The sequence below is a fragment of the Zingiber officinale genome, chromosome 4A, assembly GCF_018446385.1.
Source record: "Zingiber officinale cultivar Zhangliang chromosome 4A, Zo_v1.1, whole genome shotgun sequence".
In the NCBI taxonomy this organism is placed as follows: Eukaryota; Viridiplantae; Streptophyta; class Magnoliopsida; order Zingiberales; family Zingiberaceae; genus Zingiber; species Zingiber officinale.
In genome coordinates, this window is record NC_055992.1 from 155701999 (window position 1) to 155720757 (window position 18759).

An 18759-nucleotide genomic window follows, 5' to 3' on the forward strand; every position below is an offset into this window, starting at 1 on the left:
AAGAGAAAAAAAATAGAGCTCTGGATTTTCTTGCAGAAAATAAAAATAAGATGAAAGTAGGAAGGAAAAGAATATTTTTTTTTATATATTTGCTATACGATATTTATATATATACAATTCGCGTATAAAGATTAATAATATATAACGTGATAAATATGATATTAGCAATTATAATATATGACCACAGTAGTAGTTATGGTAGCAACAACAGTTAAAATTTGCCTTTGAATAAGAAATGTTTGATAAACACGATCCGGGTTCAATTAAAGTGAATTACAATGCAAATAGTAAACTCACGGGATCATACGGTTGAAAATAAACCATCCTCGAGTTGTGTCGAGTAGCTATTTCATTTTATTTGCTGACTCGGGGAGATGGTTTAAGAGCTTTGAAACTGTTCCTGGATCGAAGTTATTGAATAAATTTGTACAAATGAAACCGAGCAATATATAGTTGCATGATGGTATGAGATACTATAAAACCTCGCATGGAGCAATCCCACTTCCCCTCACGGGCTCTACGGTGCGGGTGGGGGCGGCGATGCAGAGTACATGGGCGGTACGGCCGAGAAGATGGTGTTCTTGTCGATGCCGGCGCTGCCTGTGGTGGTTGTCAAGGAGATGAGCGCCGCGACGAGGCCTGCATTGCCTGCCATCGTTGGCTCCGTGTAGCCGTAGTTGGTTCGTACGTCCGGGAAGTGGTCATTACGGTCGGGGCCACCAACCATGGCTCCAATGATGGTGTTGGGATTATCGGTCTTGGCGTCTCTCCACTTGTACCCGCCGGTGCAGGAGTACTTGACGCCGTTGTGAGGGATGGACGCTCCCCGGTGGTGGACGTGCCTCGGGTACTTGTTCCCGTACCCCACAACGTAGCTCATCTTCAATGGGTTGTCTCCTAAGATGTAGTTCACCTGCCATTTTTTCCGACCACGACTGAATCAGCTATTTAGGCCTTATTCAAACAAGGCTGGCCGGAAGCAATTAATTTACCTGAGCTTTTGCGAAGCTCCGAAGGTGGTCGGTAGATAAGTAGTAAGGGCCGCAGTAATAGCCAGGCACGTTGGCAGCGTCCAAGTAATCGGCGTACAGGGAGGAGAGGAAGGCAGCATTCACGACGTATTGCAACGGCTGAGGCTGGCCGTGATTTAGTTGCACCAGTCCACCTAATCACATCAATTAATTAATTAATTAATTAATCGAATTTTGTAGTCGGATCAATGCTTAATTACCTGGCGTGTAGTTGAAGATATTGAATCTCTGAAGGTCCATGCAAATGTTGAGGCCGGTGGCATTTTGGTAGCGGCTGAGGGTCTCCTCGTAGGGGTAGCCGGGGTTCAAGAAGAGCCTCAAGCGGGTGAGGAGCAGCTGGGCGCCGGGCAGTTTGTTGTCCCAGCTGAAGACGCCGAGGTTGGGGATCTGCATGAAGGCCTTGGCGTTTTTGGGCAGGCGGGGGTTAGTGGCGAAGCGGGCGTAGCTGTCGTTGCCGCTGGCGTAGTACATCCACGCCGCGCTCCACATGTACTCGTCCCAGTACCCCGTCGAGTTGTAGAACAGCTCGGTGGCCAGGTTCCCCCGGCTGTAGGGCGTGCGTCGCCTCGGGTCGCGCGCGAACTTGTACATCGCCGCCGCGCCCCGGAGCAGCTTCTTCGAGTACGCCGCGTCGTCGTGGAACACGATCGAAGCCACCGCCAGGGCGGCCGCGACCTCCCCTCCCAAGTCCGGCGCCGAGTTGGCAATCATCACGGGCCGCGGGTAGTCCATGTCCTCCGGCCGCATCCAGCAGTAGTGATCGTCAGGGGTCGTCGACCCGTTTGTCGCGACACCAACCTGCACATACTCCAGCACTTCATCGATCGCCGCATTACTTCACCGTAAAAGTAGAAGATTTGCATGCTGATTATTCCTTTACCTGGCTGTATATACGGTCGATGGTGGTGGCCGAAGAGTTGAAGGTCTTGAGCAAGTAATCCGTTCCCCATTTGATAAGATCTCGGACATGTTCGTATTCTCCGAGATCCTTGTACTTATCGCTGTACTCGACCACGGACCAACTCAGCAGCGTCATCGAGAACGCCATGGGGAAATGGAACTTTATGTTGTCGCCGGCGTCGTAGTAACCGCCGACCAGACCACCCTTCACGTCGTTGAGCGTCGACCCGTCGCTGAGCGCAGAGTCTCCGCGCCACGGCACGCGGTTGTTCTTGGGCAGCCGACCAGCTGCATGCGGATCCAAAAAAAAAAAAAACGAAAAATTAAGTTCCAAGTGTTAAGATTGAGATTGGCCTGTAATGAATTGGTCTCACATTTTTGTGCGTTGAAGAACATGAGCGCCTTGTGGAGGGCTTGCGAGTACTGGTCGGGCGGCGGCTTTCTGTGCTTGGGGATGGGCTTGGCGATGGTGATGGGAACGGCGCTGACGACGAAGGAGAAGAGGAAGGCGTAGAGGATCCACTTGAGGAGCTTGGGCTTGACGATGAGGCAGCCCAAATCGACGTCCTTGTCTTTCTTCTTCGACTCCTGCGGCCCCGCCAGCAGCCAGCTCTGCTGCGTCTCGTCCAGCTGTCGCCGTGAAAGCGTCGCCCGGTCCAAGTCCATTTTCCGGCTCTGCTCGTCGTCAGTCGTCGCCTCCGCGCCGATCTCGAATGTCCCGTCCCAGTGATTCATCGAATGCATCTTCGCTATTCAGTGCGCCGCGCCCAATCAAGCTTCAATTTGCAGATTAACAAAATGGGAAGATGAAGACAACCAGCTCAACGCGGTCGTTCTCCTATTCACGTTGGCGAGTCCAAACGATCGGATCGTTGACTCCGAGGGCTTTATTTTTCTCCTTCTTTCCCGTTCTCGATGAGACGAGGAGTTTTCTATTGCAGAGGCCATCTAACCGAGTTAATACTCGAATCGAAAATTAGATCAAATCTCCGAAAGAACAGTAAAAAAAAAAAAAAAAAAAAATCTTAGGCCGCTCGATTATCACGGTTTATCTTCCTTTCAAAATCACGGTCTGCTACGTTTTAAATTCTACTCGACTCCCAATCACTCCTTCTACCTAGTTTAATCATGATTTGTCCCATCTAAATATCTATGGGGCTAGACCTAGGAGCCGCTAAAGTGACGATTTCATCTCTTACCACTTTTGCCTCAATGAGTGTGAGAGCATGAGCATGTGGAAGGCCACTAAACTAAGATAAAATATCCCCTGATTTAGGATTTTAGTGCTTGTCTTATTTTGACGCAAAGATATAGTTTATCAGACATATTCTGTAATTTATCTCTCCGAATTTTATTATGGAATTGGTAATATTGAATCATTTAAATTGAGCGATATTATAGGTGGAGGCCTGCAATATCAATATCATTTGTGCATTAGGCACCGCTGTTCAATATATTTCGAATTTTCAAGATAAAAAAATATATATTGATCATGTCTAAAGACCGTAGAGATGATTTTAACTGGGTACGATGGATTGACTGTTAACTAGTAGAAGATCCTTTTCATTCTATGAAGAGATTTTTTTTTAATCCTGTGCATATAAAGATGCGTCAACAAAATATCAATATCTTAAAATTAGGGGGAGTCTATGATGAAGACCCTCCGATGTTTAAGTTAGTACAAGTCCGGACGAGTGAATGAAAACGGTAGAGAACATGTGTGCGAGAATAAGCTTCAGATGTTCAGAGAACGTACCTTGCCTACGGAGAAGTCTCCTCTTTTATGTACCACCTCTTATAACTTTTACAATCACGAAGTGACAATGTGTATCAGAGGTTGTTAGGGGAAGGAAAGTACACAACTTGGGTAATATGCAATAATTGTCCAACGAATCTTTTACTTGCCCATATATATATCTCTTTTGTCATTTATAGTTTACGCCCTTGTTGAGGTTGTTGAGGGAATATGCTGTAATAAGTGGTGGGTGTTGGGAGATTGTTGGTGCAATATTCCTCAGGTCAAGGTTGACCTAGTTTGACTGAGCTTGAATTGGGTCAAGCTCGAGTCTTAATGTTTATGTTTTGATGGTTTGGCAATACATGTTTGACAATACATATAGATTGCAGGTGCAATCGTTCATGTGTGGAGATTGTGATGGAGAGACAAGTAGGTCAAAGTTGACCGGATACTTGACTGAAAAATCTTGGTGAGTGAAGTCAGGTGAAAGTCCTAACTTTGAGGTTAGACAAAGGAAGTCCTGGTGAGTGAAGCTAGGCAGAAGAAAATCCTGATGAGTAAAGCCAGGTGAAAGACCTAGTGAGTGAAGCTAGGCAGTGAGGAAATCCTAGTGAGTGAAGCTAGGTGAAAGTCCTGGTAAGTGAAGCCAGGCAGAAGAAAATCCTGGTGAGTGAAGCCAGGTGAAAATCCTAGTGAGTGAAGCTAGGCAGAAGCAGAAGGGAAGTCCTGGTGAGTGAAGCCAGACACGGGGAAATCCAGATGGGTCAAGGTTGACCAGACATCTGGTGAAAGTCCAAGTAGGTCAAAGGAATTGACCAGATACTTGGCACTAGGAAGAAAAGTCCAAGTAGGTCAAAAGGATTGACCGGAGACTTGGCAAGAAGAGAAAAGTCCAAGTGGGTTAAAGGGATTGACTAGACACTTGGTGAGAGAGTCCTAGCTGGTCAAGGATGACCGGATATTAGGTTTTATGTACCAACAAATCATGGTTGACTGGATGTTGGTTTAGGGGGCTTTGGACTTGGTTTTGGGCAAAAACCAAGATCTGGATCGATGAGCCGATCGATTGGATCATGCCCAATCGATCAGCCGATCGATTGGGAGAGTCCCCGCGACAAGCCTCCTCCCAATCGATCAGTGGATCGATTGGGGAGAAGTGTCGCGTGAACAGAAAGCCTCCCAATCGATCGGTGGATTGATTGGGAGCCTCCAATCGATCCACTGATCGATTGAGGGTCGCAATTCTACGCGATAAAGGCTGGATCGATCGGCTGATCGATCCAGGCTATTCCAGAGAGCATAGAGACGTTCTGGATCGATCGGTCGATCAATCTAAAGCCTCCCCGATCGATTGGGAGCAATCCAATCGATCGGGATCCGACCGTTGGCGCAGATAAAGGCTGCAGGCGTGCGATTCCTTGGGCAGAACTCTCGGCCACTTCTCCTGATCTTCACCAGCGATCACAGAGCTTCTCCACAGGGTTCTCACCGCCAGTTCTTGAAGCTCTTGGAGGTTTTTCCAAGTCAAGAGGCGGATCTACAGCAAGAGGAAGAAAGCTAGGGCTAGGGTTTTCTATACTCATTGTAAGCTTTTGCTTGTATTTGTGTATCCTTTCCCTTTCTTCTTGTAGTGTGAACTTGTAGGGCTTCTCCGCCTTCGGTAGTTACCGAAAAGGAGTGTTTATTAGTGGAGGTGTGTGTGAGTGTGTGGATCCTTGGACTAGTCACCTCCTTTGGAGGTGGATACCAAGTAAATCTACTTGTTAGCGTTGTGTGTGTTGTTTCTTGTATATTCCCGCTGCACATATTTGAAGAAACAAACAACGTCGACCACGAGCACGCGACGAGCTATTCACCCCCCCCTCTAGCTACATTTCGGTCCCAACAGTGGGCTGATGGGAGATACAACAATCCTTGACGAAAGTTCCAGAAGAATATTCTTTAACACATAGTTGTTATTGTTGGAACCCCAAGGTTGTTTTGGTGTGATCAACAAGTTAAGTTAGGTCCTGCGTTGTTTCTAACCTTGTGTCTAAGTGTGCAGGAGCTTAGGAGCACAGGTACTCGAGCGGAAGACGCAGCTAGCGAGAAGGACGGCACGCGGTGCGTCCGAGGGACGAGGTGCTGCGGAAGAGTACACCGGCGGACGAGAAGGAAGTGCGCGCGGTGGTTCCGAGGTACGAAAGCCGGAGCGGAAGATTGCTCGGGGAGCAAGAGACGCAGCTAGCGCGAAGGTCGGCACGGGGTGCGACCGAGGGACGAAGTCTGCGGATGAGTACGCTGGTGGACGAGAAGGGACACGCGGTAATTCCGAGGGACGAGAAGCCGGAGGGAAGCACGCTCGAGAAGACCGGAAGATGGGTTCGGGTGAGCCCTATTCCGGATGTCAGAGATCACCCAAGCAAGCGGAGCCGGAGCAGAAAGACCCGGACCAGAGGCGAGCTGAACCAGAGAAGAGAGCACGGACCAAAAGTCAACTGGGTTGACTTTTGGCTCCGGGGCGCCCGGAGCTGTCCGGGGCGCCCGGAACCATCCGGGGCGCCCGGAAGGGACTTTTTCACAGGATCGAGCTTTGACTCGATCCAACCGTTGGGGGATAAATTTTATCCCCCCCAGGGCGCCCGGAACCCATCCAGGCGCCCCGACCAAGGCTATAAATATAGCCTTGGTCCAGAAGCTTTTCAACAATCACGATCATTCTATTTCCAAACACTTGTATGCTTTAGTTGTAGTTAAGCTTTTGTTTTCTGTGCCTAAACGCTGTAAGAGGCTTCTCCGCCTGAAGGAGTTTTTTGAGTTTAATCTTCCTTGGATTAACAACCACATCGGTTGTAACCAAGTAAACATCTGGTGCCTCGTCTTTTCTTTTATGCTCTTATTTATCTGCTTAATTCATTTTACAAGTGTTAGCTTAATCGTTCGAGGAAGGGTTGTTTATTTTTAATTGACAGGTTATTTACCAACCCCTCTAGCCGGCCCAACGGTCCTACAAGTGGTATCAGAGCCGAGTATGCCTCAGAAGGACTAACCGCCGTCTGACGCAACAAAAACGATGGCCGGAGCTAGCGACAACCCACCTGCACTCGAGGGGGAGTTTTCCATCTGGAAACAAAAAATGGAGGTATACCTTAACTCAGATTCTGGTATTTCTTTAATAATGAAATTTGGTTATGAAGAACCAAAGAACACGAACGGAGAAAGACTCGATCTACGCCTCTGGAACGAAAAGCAACGTGAGGAGTCTATGGCAAATGGGCGGGCAAAATATTATCTTCTGAATGTAATACCAAAGGAAGATTTCAAAAAGGTCGCATATTATGATAGCGCAAAAGAACTTTGGGAAAAGCTCTTGCAACTCTACGAAGAACCTTCAGAAGCTGACACCTCAATAGACACCGAGCCACCGACAGAAGAGTCCGAAATCGAGGTAAGTACTACAACAGCCGAAGTACATCCCGAGATCGATGAAGGGGGAGAATCTTCGGAAGAAAGCAACTCGATAGGGGGAGAATCAATTACTGACAAGGTAAGTCAGGTATGGACTCGAACCTCTGATCAATTAAATGATTCAATCGAAAAATTGCCTGAAGAGTCTTTCGAATCAGAAATTAAATCATCGAAAGAATTTTTCGAATTAGAAAATCAATTGTCAAACTTGCCTTGCAAATTATTATTAAAAGAATTTTGCAAGTTAGAAATTTTGTCGAAATTTTTTTGTAAATTGCAAAATATTTTTTCAAAAGAATTATGCAAATTAGAAATGATATCAAAAACTTTCTTCGAATATTTTTTCGAATTACAAATTACTTTCTCGAAAGAGTTTTGCAATTCAGAAAATGAGTCATTGAAAAAGTGTTTCGGACTAAGAAATCTATTATTAATAAATTCCTGCAAATTAGAATTTTTATTAAAAAATTCTTGCAAATTACAAAATATTCTTTCAAACAAATTTTGCACATTGTCGAAAGAATCTTTTATAGCGTCGGAAAATTTTTATCAAGTTAGAATCTATGCTATCGAAATATTTTTGTGAACTTGAAATTCAAAAAATAATAGAAATTAACATGATACAAATTGTTGCATGTTTAATATTTTTTGCTTTAAATCTGAAAAAGTGTGACATAAGAATTTCTGATAAATTAAAATAAAAATTTAAACCTTCTGATTAAAGCATAAAATATATAAATAAATAAATACATAGAAAATTTCTTTTTATGTTATTAATTCTCTGAAATTTTCTTGCATAAAGCCTTTTGTTTAGAAACTTCTTAATCTTGATGTCGAATGACTTAGAAATTTGTCTTGACTTAGAAATATTTCCCTGAAAATTATTGAAATATAGTTTCAAAATTTTTTTTAATGTCAACCCTTAGATTTCGTTTGTACCCTATTTTTATTGTGATCAAAGGGGGAGAAGAGAAAGTATAAGTCTAGGGGGAGGTAGACAAAATTGAAAATTAAAATGTTTGAAATTTAATTTTTTCTATCATGTTGCATGTTATTGCAATAAACTGTTTAATTTCATATCTATTGTTGACCCTAGCTTAACTTGGGTTGATCACACCAAAAAGGGGGAGATTGTTGGAATCCCAAGGTTGTTTTGGTGTGATCAACAAGTTAAGTTAGGTCCTGCGTTGTTTCTAACCTTGTGTCTAAGTGTGCAAGAGCTTAGGAGCACAGGTACTCGAGCGGAAGACGCAGCTAGCGAGAAGGACGGCACGCGGTGCGTCCGAGGGACGAGGTGCTGCAGAAGAGTACACCGGCGGACGAGAAGGAAGTTCGCGCGGTGGTTCCGAGGTACGAAAGCCGGAGCGGAAGATTGCTCGGGGAGCAAGAGCGCGAAGGTCGGCACGGGGGTGCGACCGAGGGACGAAGTCTGCGGATGAGTACGCTGGTGGACGAGAAGGGACACGCGGTAATTCCGAGGGACGAGAAGCCGGAGGGAAGCACGCTCGAGAAGACCGGAAGATGGGTTCGGGTGAGCCCTATTCCGGATGGCAGAGATCACCCAAGCAAGCAGAGCCGGAGCAGAAAGACCCGGACCAGAGGCGAGCTGAACCAGAGAAGAGAGCACGGACCAAAAGTCAACTGGGTTGACTTTTGGCTCCGGGGCGCCCGGAAGGGACTTTTTCACAGGATCGAGCTTTGACTCGATCCAACCGTTGGGGGATAAATTTTATCCCCCCAGGGCGCCCGGAACCCATCCAGGCGCCCCGACCAAGACTATAAATATAGCCTTGGTCCAGAAGCTTTTCAACAATCACGATCATTCTATTTCCAAACACTTGTATGCTTTAGTTGTAGTTAAGCTTCTGTTTTCTGTGCCTAAACGCTGTAAGAGGCTTCTCCGCCTGAAGGAGTTTTTTGAGCTTAATTTTCCTTGGATTAACAACCACATCGGTTGTAACCAAGTAAACATCTGGTGCCTCGTCTTTTCTTTTATGCTCTTATTTATCTGCTTAATTCATTTTACAAGTGTTAGCTTAATCGTTCGAGGAAGGGTTGTTTGTTTTTAATTGACAGGTTATTTACCAACCCCTCTAGCCGGCCCAACGGTCCTACAGTTATTCTAACAAGTTATTAGGATATTGTCTACTGAGTATCTCTTGGCTTATCAGTATGGTCGACCGCTTTTATATTTGTCTCTGCATTAAGCTGCCCAGTCACATTTTGTATAGTATACTCTGTTATATCTTATGTTGCGTATATCTTAGCCAGTAAGGACTGCCACCTTTATATTTGCCTCGACATTAAGTTGTTTAGTTACATTCTACATAATATTGGAGATCCCTTCGAATAATAATACACTGCCTTAGTTATGTTAGGAATTCGTTTGAGAAATAATATGATAACCTGTGCGTCCTGAAAATTCATCTGATAACCTGTGCTGGCTGGAAATTCATCCAGGTAGCAATATGAGGCTAAGTGCCTCGAGCCTGCCCGACTTTTTATCTGATCGAGCACGTGTAGAGAGATTTGTGTGCCTCAAGTGCCTTAAGCCTAATCGACCTTTACTCTAGCCGGGCTTGCATAGGGAATTATTCTGGACGGGCTTGCATGGAGAGATCTATGAGCCTCAAGTGCCTAAAGCCCGACCAACCTTTTTTTTGGCTGGGTAAGTCTAGAGAGATTTGTGAGTCTCAAGAAGGCTGACCTTTACTCTGACCATACCTATAGAAGGTCTATTGAGAGATGAGTTGACCATCCCGACCGGCCTATAAGGCTGGCCGAGCTTAAACTCGACCGGACGTGTTATCTTTTTAGTTCAAGAGTGAGACATTAAATTCCTCCTGTTTAATCGGTGTAAAGGCCGATTGGCCTTATTCTGAGCAATTTTTAACTTGTTCAGGCTTTCGCTGAGAGCCTTAATGCTGGGTGAAGGACGAAGCTAGATGGGGAATGTTGACTTCCCTTGACTCTAACCATCACATCATCATGACTTTGACCGCCGCATCATCTTCCGGATCCTCTCGTTATTATTTGATTTAATTTTTATAATTGCAAGTGATCTTTTAATAAATTCTTCACTTGCCCTTTGCTACTCCCACTTAACCTAAAATTTACTTGGTTTTGATTTTCAATAGGTCTGGCAAAGTGAAATCAATATTATACCAGGGATGGAAAGCTTTTTATTGGGATATTAAAGTTTTACTTTGTTGGAGAATTATAGCTTGATTATATTATTTTGATATGTCTGTCCAAGAGCTTCAGTTGAATTTGTTTGTGCTACTTTTATTTAGGGTTATAAATGAACCAAGTATTTAAAAATTAAGTTTGATATTTGATTTGGTAAGAGCTTGTTTATGTTCATTTAATATATACAAGATCAATTAAATAAATAAGCTTGAACAACTCGTTAAACTAAACAAATAAGATTAAACACATATGTGTTCAGTTCGTTAACTTTTGTGTACAACATTCGTGAACAATATTTACGAACTATATTCATTAATAAAACTCTTATCAATATGCTAAATAAAAATAAAATAAATAAATAAGTTTAACTTATTAAGCTCAATAATCAATCAAACAACTAAAAATTTTAAACAATCAAACAAACTTGAATTGAGAGCTCAATAATATTTAAATGAATCAAGTTCAAGCCAAGCTTGAATTGAGAGCTCAATGCCCCCAGGGCGTAACACAGACGGTGGGCGCATGACATCTTTGGCGTAATGGTCAGGAGTCAATTCTTAGGAACTGACGACCTGAGGTTTACCCTACCATGCACCTATGACCTGTGTACCTTCATGTACATCCCTCCATATCCGTGGGGCCGACACTAGAAGAGCCGCTAAGGTAGCGGATCTACCTTTTTGAATTGAGAGCTCGATAATATCTAAACAAACCAAACTAATCCAAGTTTTAAACAATCTCAAACTCATAAAAAAGAAATTAAGTCAAACTTGAATAATTATTTCAAAATTTTAATTCTTTTTAAACTCGACTCGATTACTTTATTAAATAAATTTAAATATCCTAAAACTGGACTCAACTCGTCTGATTTATAACCCTATTTGTATGTATATCAAATTTTTTTTTGAGATTCGACATTATATTCTTGAAAATTTTAAATGGATCATTTGTAATATTTATAAAATGCTATGACCTTTCTGCAAAAATACAACATAATGCGGTAGTACCCCACCCCTATTTTCCTCCTTTGAGCGCGTTCCTCCTTCCATCTCAAGCCCTAATTTTTCCTGGCGCTGGCACCGCCGCCACCGTCAGTGTAGCTCTACACGGTCACTGTCATTGCACACCAACGCATCCTCCTCCTTTTCATTAGTACAAACCCTAAACCTCATCTCATTGCTTACCACTCATGATATCTCTCTCACACGCGATCTAAATCCTTGATGTCGCTACTTGATCGTCGACTCGCCTCCCTTCGTTCTTCGGTATCGTCGCCGGTTGTTTTTGTTGCTGCTGGTTGTCACTGCTATCGTCGCCCAGAAACCATGGGATTGTGCTTGCAGTTGTCACGAGCGCATAAAACAAAAGGGCAGCCTTTTCTTATTCTTTCCAGCAAATCAAATTCAGATGTTCTCTTCGCGCTATTCGGTGTGCTATGCTAATTCTCGAGGGGCAAGTTAGGATGGATGGAATTGATACAGGCTTGGAGAAAATTTTATTTCATCTTCGAATCATGGATACCCTTACTCGATGGTATGAAGTTCACATTGCTTGTCCTTATTTTGATCTTATTGTTATTCATCCCTCCTTGTTCTTAAAACATTTTTATGACAACTAAAATAGAGATATAAAGAACATGGAATATTAATATTTTAACAGATTCTGAACTATTCTAAGAAATTGAGAGAAAATTTAAGATGTAATTATATCTTCAAATAAATAAAGTAATTGATATATTATTTACACTTTAGCTTTACACTATGAAATGAGTTACGTATTATTTGTACTAAGTTAACAAAACTATAAATGCTACTTGAATTATAGAGTTTCAACTCTATGATGTAAAAAAAAGGTTGTGTAAACCTTATACTAAATTAAGAGAACGATGAATGCGATACTAGAGTTATAGAGCTTCGGCTCCACCTTTTAAGAGTTGCATGACTATTTGTAGGCTAGAGCTTCGGTTTTGCTCTCTAAGAGTTCTCGTAACTACTTCTAAAAGTGCTACCTAACTACTTATAGGTAACCCAGAGGAAAGCATCTTTATTCAACAACATTGAGGTTGATATGAAGATTAAGACTTGGATGCATGTGAGTTATCTAAGATTACGATTGATTGTAATCGTAATCTTAGGGTTTGCACTTTTGGGCAATAATGTTTGAGATTGTGTATATGACTAGATGGGGGCTTACCTAAGTGATGGCTTATAGAGAGATTTCAGCACTGGGACAATAGGTTCTAGGTTGTTATCAACATGTAGATTCAATCCCAAGCTTTGTAAATGCTTGAAAGAGAAAAATGGAGGTGTATGTTTTTACATTGATTTTGATAGGGCTTTAGATCTAGATGAAAGGTATTAGCTTCCTGTGGATCAAGATAGAGAAATGAATAATTGGCAAGATGGACTAAGAAATAAAGTAAAGAATGTTCAACTGATGATAAATGCTCTTTCAAAGTCAAGAAGTTATCATGTGACCAAAGGGCGCAGTTCAAATTTAGAAATTCCTAAAAGGCACATCTACATTTCAATTTCACTAGAGGATACTTTTCTTCCTAAAATACTCTTTTTATTAAAAAATTATTTTTCCTGCGTGGCCTGTTCGGGCACAGAGGTCAGGCGGCCTCCTGGCCGCATGCGGACGGACGGTCAGGCCGAGTGGCTGACGTCACAAGGCCGTCTAGGAGTCTAGGCTGCCATGAGGCCGTGCGTCCAGGAGGTCGCCTGACCAAGAGACCGCCTGACCTCCGTGCCCGACTAAAAGGCTGCTTGGCCAAGCGACCGCGTGCAAGAGGTCATCCGGACGGCTAGCTGGTCCGAGTGGGCGCGGGCTGGAAAGTAGGACATGGAGCATTCATTAAGGATTAATTGGTAATTAATTTCTTATTTTTTATTTAAATTCCAATCCAATATTTTTACATATATTTTCTGATTGATACTTTTAATTTTTTTTCTTCCTTTTTTTATCTTAATTCTAATCAATTGTTCATATAAAATGGATTTCAGTACAGTATTTTTTTATGAAGACTGTATTGAGTGCTTTGTGGCCTCGAGCGAGACTGAGCATGGTTGATAACGCCCATGAGCGAGGTCATCCATGGCTGCGAGTGAAGTTATCCGTGATCGCGAGGTCGTGGTAAGGGCGGAGGCATGGGTAACCTACTTGGGTTTTACCCCACGGCCCGTTTTAGGATTTAGAGAAGTTTATATATTTAGGAAATTTTCTATACGTTTAAGCATTTTAGTCCATTGTTCACTCGACCTGATCATATATAAATTTGTAAATCAAATTTTGCGATCAATACGGGATAATATATATAAAATCAACCAATCAACCGATTAGCTCGGGTAAATTATAAATTCTGTCTCCGCCATTGATTGCGGATGGCAACTACCCTTTTTTTTGTGACCGTGAACGACCTCTTGGTGCCATCAGAAGAAATTTGAATGAGGCACGAACTTGACAAAGAAGGTAGGACGTTCTGATCAATTTGGATGAATGAAAAAATACTTGAAAAATCATCCACGAATAGTTTGTTTGATCCATTTGCTCATTATCTTACAATAGATGCACGATCCATTTAATCATATGCACTTCCAAATAAATAGGGCATTAAGCTTTTTTTTTTTTTTTTGACAATCTTAGATGATGATCTTTTTGATTTGTCTACTGTTGGGGTTGTAAATGAGTCAAGTCAAGCTGAGTCGAGACAAGTTTTATGATGTTTAAATTTATTTGATAAGGTATCTGAGACAAGTCAAAGTCTAAAATGAACTAAACTATTGACATGGTTGTTTAAACTCTTGATTTTTTTTATGAGATTAAGTTTGAGTCGTTTAGATGTTACAAGCACTCAGTTCAACCTTTTTTATTGTTTGAAAAATTTAAAGTTTTAACCTCTTTGATTTAATGCCCAAACCAATTCCAGAGCTAATGTTCCAAGCTTAACCTGTGATTTTATTTTATTTTATTTATTTTTGTTTCAGGTCGAATGTTCGTCTGATAACGTATCATTGCCAGAAAATACTTCAATGTATTGAAATGTCAAAACTGATATATATTTTTTCTAATTTTGTAATTATAAGTATTCAGTTCTTCGAATTCCTATCACGCCGTAATTGAGAATACTGCGGGGCTGTTTGTTTAAAGGGTTTGATAAATGGGGAATGGGAAAGGAATGAAATATAGATGCTTGATTTAAGGGTTTCATTTTTTCACAAGGGTTTCATTTCTTATTTGTTAGCAATCATTCATTCCCCACTAAAATATTTTAGTGATTTGAAACTCATTCCTTGAAAAAACCTCCCATTACTAATGATACTCATTCCCCTTACTAAACCAAGCAACCCCATTAAATTAATGATACTCATTATCATTTCTCACTAATATCATTCTCATTTTCATTCTCATTCCTCTTATTGAACCAAGCAGCCCCTGAGTGATTGGGAAACTATATGGGGTCTTGTTGTAGCACTCTAACCTGGGTTCGTCAAAATTCACCTGCCAAATTCCTTTTTGAAAATTTTCAATTCTTATCTAGTTTTTATTTTACGAGATCATGCAAATCCACTAGATGTTTTTTAAAAAAATTTTTTTTTAATGATTTGTCGAGGCAAGTTTGACATGCAAGAATGACATTCTTCTGTGACTAATGAACCCTTGGACTCAGCTTGGTTGATATCTTCTTCGTACTGGGGAGTGGATATCGTGAGGAAAATCGTTAACAATATCGCTCTTAATCTGTATTTTTTCAAGAAAAGGTCAATTGTCTGCTGCTTCTTCGGTAATTCTTGCTTCCACAAATCGAGCTATTTGATAAAAAGATACAAATTATTGTATTTTTTTTTAATTTCATTTGTTTTTTTTACTAATGAACATTTGGTCCTTTACAGCCAAATTGTTGAATAGTTAGTCTACGGAGAAAGTGTGATTTTAAAAGTCAGAGTAAGTTTATCGAGCAAATGAGTAGTGATAGTCACTTTTGGTTTAGAGCTCATTTTTACCCTGAAGAGTGGAAATAGATTAGCAGTTGAAAGAAAAAGGAGGGAAAGAGGAAACCAGGCAAGGATTGAAGGAGGTAAAGAGAAAGAAATGGAGTAACTCAGAGGCCTGTGTTGCTACGAGCTTGCAGCGACTTTGCCTCTGCTCACAAGTCACAACAGTCTCACTGCGATTTGCAGCAGCTAGACAGTGGCTGAGTTTGTGGGGGCTAGCTTCAGTAATGAGCTTGCAGTAGCTTGGCAATGGCTGTGAGCTCGCTGGGGCTGACCCGTGAAGATGACTTTGGTCCAACGGTATTGCTCACCTTCTGGGAGCGACGAACACGGAAAGGAAAATCATTGCAATTTGATGTATGAAGGCGGCGATGCGATGACCAAGAGGATACTCTTTTATTTTTAGCAGAAAATAAAAATGAAGATACAGAGCTTTCGATTTTTTAGCAGAAAATAAAAAGAAGATAGTTCCATATATACAATTCGCTTATAAAGATTAATATTATCTTACGTGTTAAATATGATAATAGCAATCATAATATATAATCACAGTAGTAGTTATGGTAGCAACAACAGTTATTAAAATTTGCCTTTGAATAAGAAATGATTAATAAACATGATCCGTGCTCAAGCAAAGTGAATTGCAATGCAAATAGTAAACTCACCGATCATACGGTTGGAAATAAACCATCCTCGAGTCGTGTCTGAGTAGCTATTTCATTTTACTTACTGGCTTGTGGAGATGGTTAAAGAGCTTTGAACTGTTCCTGATCGAAGTTATTGAATCATTTTGTACAAATGAAACCGAGCAATAGTTGCATGATGGATAAGAGAAAACTATAAAGTCTCGCATGGAGCAATCCCACTTTCCCCTCACGGACTCCAAGGTGTTGGAGGGGGCGGCGATGCAGGGTACATGGGCGGCACGGCAGAGAAGATGGTGTTCTTGTCGACGCCGGCACTGCCTGTGGTGGTCGTCAGGGAGATGAGCGCCGCGACGAGGCCTGCATTGCCTGCCATCGTCGGCTCCGTGTACCCGTAGTTGGTTCGTACGTCCGAGAAGCGGTCATTCCGGTCGGGACCACCGACCATGGCTCCAATGATGGTGTTGGGATTATCGGTCTTGGCGTCTCTCCACTTGTACCCGCCGGTGCAGGAGTACTTGACGCCGTTGTGAGGGATGGACGCCCCTCGGTGGTGGACGTGCTTCGGGTACTTGTTCCCGTGCCCCACAACGTAGCTCATCTTCAATGGGTTGTCTCCTAAGATGTAGTTCACCTGCCATGTTTCCCGACCACGACTGAATCAGCTATTTTGGCCTTATTCAAACAACGCCGGCCGGAAGCAATTGAGTTACCTGAGCTCTAGCGAAGCTCCGAAGGTTGTCGGTAGATAAGTAGTAAGGGCCGCAGTAATAGCCAGGCACGTTGGCAGCGTCCAAGTAATCGGCGTACAGGGAGGAGAGGAAGGCAGCATTCACGACGTATTGCAGTGGCTGAGGCCGGCCGTGATTTAGTTGCACTAGTCCACCTAATCACATTAATTAATTAATTAATTGATTAATCGAGTTTTGTAGTCGGATCGATGCTTAATTATATTGATTAATTACCTGGCGTGTAGTTGAAGACATTGAATCTCTGAAGGTCCATGCAAATGTTGAGGCCGGTAGCATTTTGGTAGCGGCTGAGGCTCTCCTCGTAGGGGTAGCCAGGGTTCAAGAAGAGCCTCAGGCGGGTGAGGAGCAGCTGGGCGCCGGGCAGTTTGTTGTCCCAACTGAAGACGCCGAGGTCGGGGATCTGCATGAAGGCCTTGGCGTTGTTGGGCAGGCGGGGGTCGGTGGCGAAGAGGGCGTAGCTGCCGTTACCGCTGGCGTAATACATCCACGCCGCGCTCCACATGTACTCGTCCCAGTACCCCGTCGAGTTGTAGAACAGCTCGGTGGCCAGGTTCCCCCGGCTGTAGGGCGTGCGGTGCCCCGGGTCGCGCGCGAACTTATACACCGCCGCCGCGCCCCGGAGCAGCTTCTTCGAGTACGCTGCGTCGTCACGGAACACGATCGAGGCCGCCGCCAGGGCCGCCGCGACCTCCCCTCCCAAGTCAGGCGCCGAGCTGGCCTGCTGCACCGGCCGGGGGTAGTCCATGTCCTCCGGCCGCATCCAGCAGTAGTGATCGTCGGGCGTCGTCGACGCGTTTGTCGCCACACCAACCTGCACATGCTCGATCACTTCATCGATCGCCGCACTACTTCATGCATCCCAAAAGTAAAAAAATTACATGTCGATTCCTTTACCTGGCTGTATATCTTGCTGATGGTGGTAGCTGAAGAGTTGAAGGTCTTGAGCAAGTAATCCGTTCCCCATTTGATAAGGTCTCGGACATGGTCGTATTCTCCTAGATCCTTGTACTTGTCGCTGTACTCGACCACGGACCAACTCAGCAGCGTCATCGAGAACGCCATGGGGAAATGGAACTTTATGTTGTCGCCAGCGTCGTAGTAACCACCGACCAGACCACCCTTCACGTCGTCGAGCGTCGACCCGTCGCTGAGCCCAGAGTCTCCACGCCACGGCACGCCGTTGTTCTTGGGCAGCCGACCAGCTGCAACCGGATCAAAAAAAAAAAAAAAAAAGGATATATAAATTAAGTTCCAAGTGTTGAGATTGCGATTGGTTTGTAATGAATTGGTCTCACATTTTTGCGCGTTGAAGAACATGAGCGCCTTGTGGAGGGCTTGCGAGTACTGGTCGGGCGGCGGCGGCGGCTTCCTGTGCTTGGGGATGGACTTGGCGATTATGATGGGAACGGCGATGACGATGACGGCGAAGAGGAAGCCGTAGAGGATCCACTTGAGGACCTTGCGCTTGACGATGAGGCAGCCTAGATCGACGTACTTGTCTTTCTTCTTCGACTCCTGCGGCCCCGCCAGCAGCCAGCTCTGTTGCGTCTCGTCCAGCTGCTGCCGTGAAAGCGCCGCCCGGTCCAAGTCCATATTCCGGCTATGCTCGTCGTCCGTCGTCCCCTCCGCGCCGATCTCGAACGTCCCGCCCCAATGATTCATCGAATGCATCTTCGCTATTCCACAATCAAGCTTCAATTGCAGACTCTAACGAAATGCGAAGATATGAAGGCGACCAGCTCTGAGCTCTTATTCACATCGAGCTGTTCTCAACGCGGTCGTTCTCCTGTTCCTTTCGTTGGCAAGAGCAAACGATCGGATCGTTGACTCTGAGGGCTTTATTTTTCTCCTGCCCTTGATGCGATGAGGATTTTTCTATTGCAGAGGCCATCTGGTTTTCGTGGGGAAAGCGCCATTCCCGGGCATTGACTTCAGCTGAGCATGAGCATGTGGTGGAGGTAATCAAGCGCTATGGAAAAAACTGGCGCATGTGGTGAAGGCGTCGCAATATCGATACCATTAATGGTGCAGTAGGTAGCTCTGTTTAATATATTTCGAATTTTC

At 43.7% G+C, this 18759-nt stretch overlaps 2 protein-coding genes and 1 long non-coding RNA gene across 3 annotated transcripts; 1 reads left to right on the plus strand and 2 right to left on the minus strand.

The window, feature by feature from the left end:
- Positions 1-341: 341 nt before the first annotated feature.
- Positions 342-2818, minus strand: LOC121971797 (endoglucanase 12-like). Its single transcript, XM_042523234.1, has 5 exons — positions 2306-2818; positions 1912-2219; positions 1232-1829; positions 993-1165; positions 342-913 (listed from the first exon to the last, which is right to left on the minus strand). The coding sequence occupies exons 1-5, from the start codon at positions 2673-2675 to the stop codon at positions 518-520; spliced, it is 1845 nt and encodes a 614-aa protein (XP_042379168.1). The 5' UTR covers positions 2676-2818; the 3' UTR covers positions 342-517.
- Positions 2819-11302: 8484 nt separating this feature from the next.
- Positions 11303-14465, plus strand: LOC121971798. Its single transcript, XR_006109248.1, has 2 exons — positions 11303-11838; positions 14292-14465. It is a non-coding gene; the product is annotated as an uncharacterized LOC121971798 (long non-coding RNA).
- Positions 14466-15970: 1505 nt separating this feature from the next.
- Positions 15971-18735, minus strand: LOC121971795 (endoglucanase 12-like). The gene is made up of 5 exons (XM_042523229.1): positions 17991-18735; positions 17590-17897; positions 16909-17506; positions 16657-16829; positions 15971-16577 (listed from the first exon to the last, which is right to left on the minus strand). The coding sequence occupies exons 1-5, from the start codon at positions 18364-18366 to the stop codon at positions 16173-16175; spliced, it is 1860 nt and encodes a 619-aa protein (XP_042379163.1). The 5' UTR covers positions 18367-18735; the 3' UTR covers positions 15971-16172.
- Between the last annotated feature and the right edge of the window lie 24 nt (positions 18736-18759).